Below are 10,198 nucleotides of genomic sequence, written 5' to 3' on the forward strand. Positions count from 1 at the left end.
GTGCGATGGGTTGCCTACCCGCGGGGCGCCGACACGGGCCTTCATGTCGCCAGACGGCAGCGATCCTAAAATTTGATTCCCAAAGCAATTTATGTCGAAATGAGCGGCAAATCCCGGAGCTTCCGCATGCATGACGCCGAGCCGTTCTGGAGATTCGTTTATTTCCACTGTCTCCCTGGCACCCCTCCGGGACGCCCCGCGAGTGCGGCAGAGAAGGGGCGACCAAGCGACACTTCGGAAGCAGTGTGCTGGAGGCAGATGGAGCCAGATGGCAACAGCGCGCCGTGCAGGCCCTCTAGACCCTCTTTGTGAGGCGGTCTATGACGCAGACGACGAGGACGAGGGCCTCTGGCGAGTGCCTCCGGGAGGGCCTCCGGGAGGGCCTCCGGGAGGGCCTCTACCTCGGGCCGTCCCGGCTGCCTCGGCAAGTGCTCGTGGCTGCGGCGTGCCTGCTGCGGCGCGCTACGGCCTGAAGTCCCGACCGTCCCGGCGTCCTGGAGTGTGATATAATTACTGTCACTGTTTCCCCCGCGGTGGAGCAGAGCGTGAAGCAGGTTCCTCTTGACGTCGAGTGCAAGGCGCGGCACGGCGCGGCCGAGACCGAGGAGGGTGTGCTGGGTTTAGTGCACCCCACTCATGCTCGTGCGCATACGCCTTGAACGTGGAAAAAATAAGATGACATGGGAGGCGAAATCGTTACCGGCATGCGCAACGGAGAAACTCAACGCACGTTCGATTGAAAAATTGCAAGTCACCGGCTTTTCGAATGTCAGGTCTACCGGACACCAACGACTCGATCTCTACCACGGTAGACTGATGATGACCTGTGTGAAGGTGGCCACCATAGCTACCAAAGCCTCTTTTCAACCAACAAAGTCCGTTTGGACCGGTGGACCGGATTAGTGCCTGTTTCTGTTTTGAATCTGGCGCGCTGGGGGGCGGGGTATTCACAGCGATACTCCACGAAGCTGCGTTCGCCAAAGTGGGGTATTGATGCTAACGCGGGGCGGTTGGCTGGGCCGTCGCCGCCGGGGCAGCCGTATTTCAACGTGTTTCATTTCGATTGATTTTTAATGTCGAGTATCTTTTGGTTTTGAAACGTCTTTCCTCTCTTCAGGTGACTTCACAGTTTTACACTTTCTTTGAAAAATCATCTGATTTTTTTCCAGTTCTGTCTGGCCAGGTCAGGATTCTGAATGCTATGAAGAGGCAAAAATTATTGGCAGAGATACAAAATACTGAGAATTCACAATTTATTTTCTCTTCTTGCAACGTAATTCAGTCTTTTATAACATGAACATAAAATCACACAATAAAGCATTCACTTCTCACACACAAAAAAAAAAGAACAACACAACATACAAGATCATAACATGTTATTACAATAAAATCCATCCAACAACACAAGTAGACAGGGTAGCTTGGTTTCAATTTTTGTATAACTTTGAAATCCATGTAAATTTTAATGTCCTTTGACAAAAATGCAACAACAAATGAGCCAAGCTAAGATTGAGTCACAGGTAATTACGTGATTCACTAATCAACATGTGTTGAATGTGCTGCTATTTTTACGAGAGTGGGGGCATGGGATTATAAAGTTCCAATCTTCAGCGGCAACTTAAACTTCCGTATAGCTCTCAAGCAGGCAGCACACATGATCACTTCCTAAAAACAATGTACTGATCACAAGGAAAACAAAACTTAAAACCTAGAAACAAAATTGTGCATGGAAACAACAAGTTGCAAATCATACATTTGAGAAACAATAAATAATTGACTACAATGTATGAGATTGATGCTAGCTTCACAATGGTAACCATGTCTTCACATAGAGCACAAAATCAATATCTAAGCAAAGCCCAAGGGAAATTAACAGAACGTAATTACAGGGAGATAACTCCTGTAGTCAATTTTCATCCAAGAAAAAGAACGCATGCACCACAGAAAATATAGACTATCAAAATTTCGTCTGTGATTACATTGATCGGAATTCTTCATCATCATACTAGTTTAAGTTAGGTTTAAAATATCCCAACCATAAAAACACAAAAACATAACATTCCATATTCATGCAAGCAAAGAAATAACAGAGACAGTTGGAAATTGTGAGAAAACATTTAAGTTAAGCAGATAACATACACTAACCGCATATCTTGCCATGACGATGATATTTTTATAGATTGTAGTTAGAAGTACAAGAATCAAGTGATAAAATTGCAGCAGACTCAGGAGAATGATGGATCTGAAGAGGTTGTAACAGCTGACAAAAATCAATAGATTACACAGAAATTAATAGAAGGAAAAAAAAATACAATTTTATCAATAACATACTCTTAAGCTTTCTATCTTGAAATGACTTCCAACTCTCTCTCAATCATTCATTAATTTATAATATTTTCATTTTCCTTAAAAACTCTACAAGCAAGATAATTCATAAATAATCCTGCAGCATGGTCAAATTATAAATACATTAAAATGTATTTGTTCATCAACTCTAAAAAATTTAGAGGTCTGGACATCAGAATGTTTCATTCCATTTGTAATCACCTGAATCTGACAATACAAAAATACAGTTTTTAATTCACAGCTAATATGAGGCTTTAGGCAGTATCACGCTGGTAATCAGAAATTCTTGCACCAAGGGTTTTAGTTGGTGTTGATGAAACTACATTAGGATTGATGGGCCATGTTGCTAAGCTATCCTCATAGCCCATTTTATCTCTTGTAAGTGACAGCCCAAATATGGAGTTTGTTCCACTTTGGAAAGCTGCAGGGTCGCAACTTGATCTTGTGGCATAGCCAGTGTCTTGTGAGATCATATTAGAAGACACTGCTTGCTGAGAGTATGAAAAACTATTCACATCGTGCTGGTAAGCAGCATCCACCATGGATTCACTTTCTCTCCAGCTTTCTGTGATGTTCGCTGGTTTACTTTGTGAAATGTCCATCATATTGTGAGCAGAGGAAACATCCATCGCTGGATTGTTCTTCACCGGAGTAGATGTTTGAGATATGGACATAGCTTCTGAAGAGCAATTGAGCGAATTCCGTTTGTTCCGTTTGGCCCATTTCACACCTGGTTGTAGATCCGCATGGTCACCAGGGGTCTCTTTATCATGAAGTGGGGCTGTGCCTGAAAACGATACAGAATTGATTGAGGGGTACTACAAGAAAAATAAACAAATGGCTCAAAGGCATGGCAAACAAATTACCAAGAGGAGAACAGGAGCCAACTGGAGCGGTGATTGGAGCTTGTCTGGGTGTGCCAGGGGTGTTTTGTATTGATGCATCCAGTGACATTTCCTCCTGATCTCGTGTGAAATCGAGTCTTGTAGCCGACTTTACCCTTCTCATAGGAGTTCCCCCACTATGAACAGGTGAAATTCCTGGTGGAGACTGGAGTGCACTGCTTCCCGGTAGAGGAGTGCCAAAACTACGTCCTTGAAACTGCACCAATGAGTGACTTGCAGGTCTGAACCAAGTTCAACATACAGTTAGTTCAAAAACAACAAAAATGCCAAGAGGAGGATATGAGGAGACAACAAACATCAAAACACTCTCCATATTTTAAAAAATCTCACCCGTGTAATATCTGGAAATTAGGAGGCTGTGGAGGTGTAGATGGGGTTGGTGAGGGTGATGAATCTGACTGGAAAAACAGCTTACGGCGAAGGGATGAGTTACTCATGACACCTTCATCGCCTTCAGTATTCTGTTGAGCTTGCTGTTGATCCTAGAAAAAAAAAAAAAAAACCATTAGCCAAAGTGTGAATAGAACCAAACATAAGTGCTGAAACAATATAGCAATGGCAAAACTTATTTATTACCATAGTGAATGTGAAAAATGGCTTCAAAGCAAGCTCCATGCTTGGTGGCAGTACTGGTGGTAGTGTTAAAGTTGTCTGTGTCCATACTAAGAAAAGCAGACGAAAAATAATATTAATACTAGCCACTCGACACAAGGATTTTAATCTAAATACATGACATTCAACTTACCTTCTCTGGAAGGGTTCTTTTGCGATACTCCACTCTGTTCTAGGTCTGAGTCTATGTCAGCACGTTGGTTAATTGCATGAGAGGGAGTGGCACTGGCATGCAGGCCTGACGGGGTTCCGGCATTTACTTCTTGTCGTAAAGTAGCTGTAACGTCTGGCTTTGGCCATGGACTGGGTAACAATGGTTGATTTTTGCAAAAGAACCTGTAAAAGATTCAGTCTTAAAGTTTTGTCCAGTGCATACATTCGGTCAAGCATTTGGAAAAAATTATACAGGACCACATACCTGTTAATTGCTTCTTGTGCTTTTGATTCCAGATCAGGATCAACAACTTCTTCGAACTGATTGGCTGGGAATTCTTCAATATCAGCTGGATAGATGCGGGATATGTCTTCAATGGTCCATCGGAATGTGGGACTATCCTGTGGGCATCGTCATACATTAGCTCAAATCTGGTGAGCCCAACAATGGAAGTACAGAGCTCTAGCACAAAGAGGAATACTCACTTGACTGGGACTGACCACTCTTGCAAAAACAGACGGGCTGTACATGGGAAACGGCAAGCGATCTGCAATGCCGACATCAAAGGGGTTGCTCACAACGATATTCTTGGTCCTGGCTGGTGGCGTTCGGTGCAGGTGCTTCAAGGAGCCAGCTGAAGGTGGGCATGTGTAGTACTTGGACCTGAACTGCGACTTGACGTCAGGGGTAACGTTTTCCTCTGCACTGTGAATGCCAGCGTCAGGAGAGGAGCCAGAGCCCTGGGACTGGCCGGGCAGGCGGCTTTCGGTCGACACCACGGGGCTCTCGTGCTTTCGGAGAGCCGGAGACGACAGGCCGGGAGCCAGGCTTCCGTTCTGTTTCAATTTCCCGACAGGAGGGGACATAACGCACTCATTTCCCAGCATTGTGGCCTGCAGGTTAAGACGGCTGCAGACACAACAACTCACAGGGTCATAAAATTTAATTGCTTTTTTAGCGTATCGAGCTGACGCCGTATTTCCGCGGTCCCGCGTCCTCCCGCCCGCTCCAGCCCGCGTCTCACAGGTGCATTACACTGCAAGTCAGCCCCATCGGCTCAAAATCACACAAATTGCGGCCGGAACCCCCCGAAATAATTCAAACTTCTGTTTCAAACGGAGTAAACCAAAGCCACCGCCGCCTAGAGGCTCTCTACCGCCTACCGCGTGGGCAGGGGTGGGGGGCATTGCCGCCCGCGCCGCCACCATCTCTGCCCGTAGCAGACGACGGGGGCGATATGTTGCCGGATTGTGTCACCAGAGCGCGCGGAAGTCGCCCAAGGTCGCCCCGCCCTGCATCCAGTTTTGGACTTTTGGCTCTCACTGCAATTATCGCACATTCATGAAAATTCTCTAAGTACAAGGCTAGCGCCACAAGCGCTGTCAACAACCGGCTCGCTTACTTTACCCGTCATTTTTGCCCATCCAACCCGAACGGAAAGTGGCGCCCCAGCCAGAATGGTCAGGCCAATCAGAAACCGCCGCTGCGTTTTGTCGACACTCTTGAGACAGTATGCCTACGCCAGCTCCGGTTCGCTGCGGCTCCGCCCGCCACCCCGCCGTCACTCTTGCAGTCACCTTTGCCTGCATCGTTTCGTTTTTCGCTGCCCCGTGCCGCTACCTCCGCTTTGTCGTCTACGCTTCTGTTGTCGTTCGTTACGCTCAGTCTCAGTCGTTTACGATTTGTCCTTCTTTTTTGCGTTGTCTACGCTTCTTTTGTCGTTACGCTCTGTCGTTTAACGATTTGTCCTCCTTTTTTCACGCGTTGTGTACGCTTTTGTCTTTCGCTCTATGCGTCCTGATTTCTTAAACGTTGTTTACGTTTTTATTGTAACTACCATGGTTGCTTCACTAGTTCTTCGTAGAGGTGAGTGTCTAGTGTTTGTGTAGTGTGTTGGGGTGCGCCGTGGCGCCGTGGGGTCCGTAGGGCCTCGCCGGCCTGCCCGATTCGCTTGTTGTTGATCGGCGCCGCGCCCGTGCCGTCCTCGCCGGCCTGCCCCGTTCGCTTGTTGTTGATCGGCCGCGCGTCCCTCTGTGCCCTCCTTGCCGGCCTGCCCAATTCGCTTGTTGTTGATGGGCGTCGCCACGTCCCTGCCGCGGCCTGCCGCCCAGCCGCTCGTGCGTTGTCCCATTCCCCCGTTCCTTTTGACTGTTGATTGTCGGCGTGGACAGCCCGAAGCAGTGTCGTTGTCGGACCCGTGGAGACGTCTCAACCCGTTACCGGGTTGTTTGTTTGACTGCGCTGCCCAACGCGTTGCTCCCGCCGTGTGGCTCGCTGCGCTTGCGCTCAGCCCCGCCTTGCCTCGCCCCCGCCGCGGCGCGCGGCCTCTGCGGCTCGTTCTCCGGTCCCACCAGTGTCCCACCCCGTCGACGCCATCGGCGCCATCGGCCTCGTCGGAGGGCCCGATCCCCCGGTCCCCGCTTGACGCGTGTCCTCGCCGTGGCCGATCGCCGCAGTCCGCAGCGGCTCGGCCAGCCCTTTGCTGTTGCTGTGCCCAGGGCCTGGGCCTCGGCCTGGGCCGGCGCCACGTCGTTGTCCGCGTGGCCGTTGTCTGCTTCAGGGCCTTGGCCGGTTCGGCCGTGTGTTGGTCTCTGTTATGGCACTCACATGACGCCACGGCCTAGCCGCGTAGCGGCGTATACCCATGGCGTGGTGGCCCTACGAACCCCCCGCCCCCGGCAATTTGTTGTCTAACCCCGGGGGGGGGGGGGGGGGGGCTGCACTATGCGTTCTACGCACTCAAGGCTCAAGTGCGTGTGTGTGTAGACTGCTGGGGGGTGTGGCGGTGCGCGGCGGGACGTGGCGCCTCGGCAAGGGAATGAGCTAGGGGGGCAGCTACGTGATGCGTGCTAGCAGCGTCTCGTAACGACGCGCAACGCGAGGGACGCACTTCATGAGCACTTGATAGCTGGGTGTCGAGGTTATACGACGCGCGCGCAACCCGAGCCCCCGCAGCCGCCCCGATTCATGGTGCGGCGCGCGGCACGGCACGGCGCGGCGCGGCAGACTGCGGGCCCTCCGCTCATAATCTTCTAGGCAGGCCAGCCAGCCGCTGCCTTGCCAGCGAGGCGCTCGGCCTCTTCTAGGCTTGCTAGTCAGGCAACGAGGCAACTGCTACCTGGCTAGCCGGAAACTCGGTACTCTCTGCACGAGAGTACAAGCACGCTGATACGTGAACGCATCATCTGCTAAAAAGGTCTAATGTTCTGTTTTTCTGTTCACAGGTCGGTCCTCCTCTCGAATCCCGAAGTGTCGGGTTAACATTGCTGGAAGAGTAGCTTGGGCTTTACCCGCCTTGTTAGAGGTGGACATTGGGCCTGACACTAAAGGTAAGTAGCACCAAGGATGTGGCTGGACGTGCACCGCGGCGCCGTGTGTCTGCGTTTGCTCACCCGTTGACTGTTGCAGGCCTCTTCGAGTTGGTGGGGACTGGTGTCACTTCTGAGGATGGGCAAGCCGATTGGGAGGCGGCAGCCGGCCCCGCTTCTTATGCGGCAACACCTGGTATGGTGAAGTGCGTTTTTTGTCCGGACACTTTTTTTAAAATATCCCATTGGGCCATGCACGTACGCCGAGGAGGGTGTCGGCAATTTGATTTCCATAAGTGAGTACCCTGTTATTGAGTTGGGCGGAAATGCTTGTGCCCGCTCGTTTTCTTTTATAACCAATTTGTCCGTTACAGCGTCGAGCATGTTCAGCTTTTTGACGTGTGTGCCGCGCTCTGCCGAGGAATGTTTGGATCCAATATAGCTCGAATGTCAGACGGTGATGCAGCATTCGAACGGCAGATGATCAACGACGTGAATGGATTGGTGCATGAAACGATTTCGCAGAATCGTCTGGCTACGGAACTTGATGTTCCGGAGCTGAACACTCCAGAGTTTGTGTAAGTCTCGTTACCCCTGTGCTTGTTTTGAAGTGGCTCACGTCTCACCGTCCGTGTTCCTTGCAGGAAAATGCATGAACATTTCCTTAATGTCACTTCTGGGCGGGTGCGCCAGGCCATGTTTAAGGCGGCTCGTGCCGTACGTTCCTGCAACCAGGCGTAAGTAGATGCACTTCAAGCAGCATGTTCGCCCTTAAATCGTTTCTTGACTTCCGTTTTACTTCCAGGGAGATGAAAAAGTCCTTCGAAGACTTAAACAAGTTTGGCACGGCGTTCAAAACGTCGTGCATTGGCTATTGTAATGCTTTGGCCGTGTAAGTTGTAACCGATGCTATTGGTGGCATTCCTATTCCTGCAATGGATGATTGGCTAAACTGATTGTGTTTCTTCCACAGGGCTCTTCCCAACGTGGGTCAGGGTAACGACCATGACGACGACGACGGTCCGGGCCCCAGCTCGAAGCCAGTGCAGAAGCCAGTGCAGAAGCCAGTGCAGAAGCCAGTGCAGAAGCCAGTGCAGAAGCCAGTGCAGAAGCCAGTGCAGAAGCCAGTGCAGAAGCCAGTGCAGAAGCCAGTGCAGAAGCCAGTGCAGAAGCCAGTGCAGAAGCCAGCCGCAACCTCCACGCCCACCACCCGAAGCGTCAACATCGACTCGGCTGACACTCCAGGCCCGTCAACTACCTACGGCCCCAGGTCTCACCCCTACACTCGGCGGCCCTCATGCACCTCAGACATGACCGATCTTTCTCTTAAGAGTCTCGACTACACGTGTATGGAGTAAGTTAGTCGCTTCAGTTGCCACTTGGTGGTTTCTAAATATTCCGTGGTATTAATTTTTTTTCTTGTTTTAGTATCAGTGTAGCATCTTCAACCAACAACAAACGGCGGCACGAGGAGGACGACGAGGACGAGGAGGAGGAGCCCCGCGCCCGCACCCCCACCCCTCCACCGCGGAAGCGGCGTCCGCGCCGACGGGACCACGATGACCCACCCCCGCCTGCTCCAACCCATGCCAAGAGGGTGTCCAGGCGGCCCAATTGGTATGGGGTCGCCTAGGGTCGCCTCGCACTAACATGATTTGCGACATGAAGCAAGCGAGAAACGTGATAGTGAAAGGTATGTACGCTTCTTGTGTCGCAGCTTCTTAAAAAAAAAACAGGGAATTTGTCTGCATCACGCATTTCTTAAGTCAATTGTATCGAAGCTTGAGGTATTGCTCGCAAAACGTGCGAGGCTCTGTGTCTACTTAGGGCAGAGTTTAGGTTAGGGAGCTGTAAAGGCTCTGTTCGAAGGTATCTATCATATGGGGCCCAGAGGGTGGCCATGCTCGACCGTTCCTTTCGCTGGTGTTAAGTGCCATGATGCTAGGGTGCTCCCGCTTCTCTGCCTGAGCCAAGCCTCTATTTTGAGTTCCGAACTGATCCACGATTTCCTTTCTCAATAAACAAGCTTGACCTTGCCCTGAACTGTAGCATAGCTTCCAGCAAAGGCTTTTTTTAAATAAAGGCCCTTTCTATTTTTATGTAACTTGCGCAATTATTGATTTGCTTTTCTTGTTTTGCAGGTTGCATACCTGGAGGTTGCTTTTGGTAAAATCAAAGCCTCAAAGAAAGATCTACATCTTCACATAACCTTTGATCCAGAGGCAGGTTACCTATGAAATTCTTTTGCTTGCGCTTAAGGGACCTCTTTTATCTGTCTCTCTGAGTATTCGGTCAATGACACGTACTAGTTTGTTCGGCAATGTCTGCGTTGACAACCATCAATGGTGAGTGTCACCTGCTAACTGTTTTAAACCGAAACATAAAGCCATCTAATGTTTTCCATGTATTAACCTTTTTTGTGGTCTTTCTTTCTGAAACATTTGTCCCCTTCTGTTACAGGTTCGGGTTTAGTGGCTGTGTTTTAAGACTGGCTTCGGTTCGTCAGTACCTGTTAAATGCCTTTTTCAAAAGCCTTTTCTAGAAAGCACTTCTGAGATTGTAAGTAAAATACTTCTATTCATTCTAATGTATTTTCTGGTTCTTATCATCCCTCCATGAATAGTTACTTCAATTTTATCTATTTTATTACAGACCAGTATCTCATAGTTAATAGTGACTTGGAGTCAATGGAGAATTCCATATCAAAGCTAACTGTACATTAATGAAAATGAATTTTCCTGTGAGGTTTTGGACCTTCTGTCAGAGGTCTGTTCAGGGAATTGATTTTCTTGGTATCAAGGGACTTCTTAAATCTGTATTTTGGTCTCTGAGTATTCTGCCAATGATACGTACACAGTTCTGGTGTTCGGCAA

General features: G+C 49.5%; 2 protein-coding genes across 2 annotated transcripts; one reads left to right on the forward strand and one right to left on the reverse strand.

Moving 5' to 3' along the window:
• Positions 1-1,229: 1,229 nt before the first annotated feature.
• Positions 1,230-5,184, reverse strand: LOC117644903 (protein aurora borealis). Its single transcript, XM_034384616.1, has 7 exons — positions 4,503-5,184; positions 4,282-4,418; positions 3,997-4,199; positions 3,828-3,913; positions 3,582-3,733; positions 3,213-3,472; positions 1,230-3,133 (listed from the first exon to the last, which is right to left on the reverse strand). Exons 1-7 carry the CDS (start codon positions 4,902-4,904, stop codon positions 2,601-2,603), a joined length of 1,773 nt encoding a protein of 590 aa, XP_034240507.1. The 5' UTR covers positions 4,905-5,184; the 3' UTR covers positions 1,230-2,600.
• Positions 5,185-5,588: 404 nt separating this feature from the next.
• On the forward strand, positions 5,589-10,192 carry LOC117644904. The gene is made up of 11 exons (XM_034384617.1): positions 5,589-5,883; positions 7,242-7,346; positions 7,426-7,621; positions 7,700-7,903; positions 7,970-8,062; positions 8,131-8,217; positions 8,299-8,679; positions 8,754-9,018; positions 9,467-9,670; positions 9,786-9,884; positions 9,978-10,192. The coding sequence occupies exons 1-8, from the start codon at positions 5,808-5,810 to the stop codon at positions 8,956-8,958; spliced, it is 1,347 nt and encodes a 448-aa protein (XP_034240508.1). The 5' UTR covers positions 5,589-5,807; the 3' UTR covers positions 8,959-9,018; positions 9,467-9,670; positions 9,786-9,884; positions 9,978-10,192.
• Positions 10,193-10,198: the final 6 nt, after the last annotated feature.

The sequence above is a fragment of the Thrips palmi genome, unplaced genomic scaffold, assembly GCF_012932325.1.
Source record: "Thrips palmi isolate BJ-2018 unplaced genomic scaffold, TpBJ-2018v1 HiC_scaffold_18, whole genome shotgun sequence".
Classification (NCBI taxonomy): Eukaryota; Metazoa; Arthropoda; class Insecta; order Thysanoptera; family Thripidae; genus Thrips; species Thrips palmi.

What these genes read in the sequence shown, in the direction of transcription:
- LOC117644903 (XM_034384616.1), bottom strand. Translation starts at nt 4,904, where the DNA reads ATGCTGGGAAATGAGTGCGTTATGTCCCCTCCTGTCGGGAAATTGAAA. An exon ending in AAAGAACCCTTCCAGAGAAG is followed by an intron (nt 3,914 to 3,996) that starts GTAAGTTGAATG and finishes TGCTTTTCTTAG; the next exon opens with TATGGACACAGACAACTTTA. An exon ending in CATTTTTCACATTCACTATG is followed by an intron (nt 3,734 to 3,827) that starts GTAATAAATAAG and finishes TTTTTTTTCTAG; the next exon opens with GATCAACAGCAAGCTCAACA.
- LOC117644904 (XM_034384617.1), top strand. Translation starts at nt 5,808, where the DNA reads ATGCGTCCTGATTTCTTAAACGTTGTTTACGTTTTTATTGTAACTACC. An exon ending in TTCACTAGTTCTTCGTAGAG is followed by an intron (nt 5,884 to 7,241) that starts GTGAGTGTCTAG and finishes TTCTGTTCACAG; the next exon opens with GTCGGTCCTCCTCTCGAATC. An exon ending in TATTGTAATGCTTTGGCCGT is followed by an intron (nt 8,218 to 8,298) that starts GTAAGTTGTAAC and finishes TTTCTTCCACAG; the next exon opens with GGCTCTTCCCAACGTGGGTC.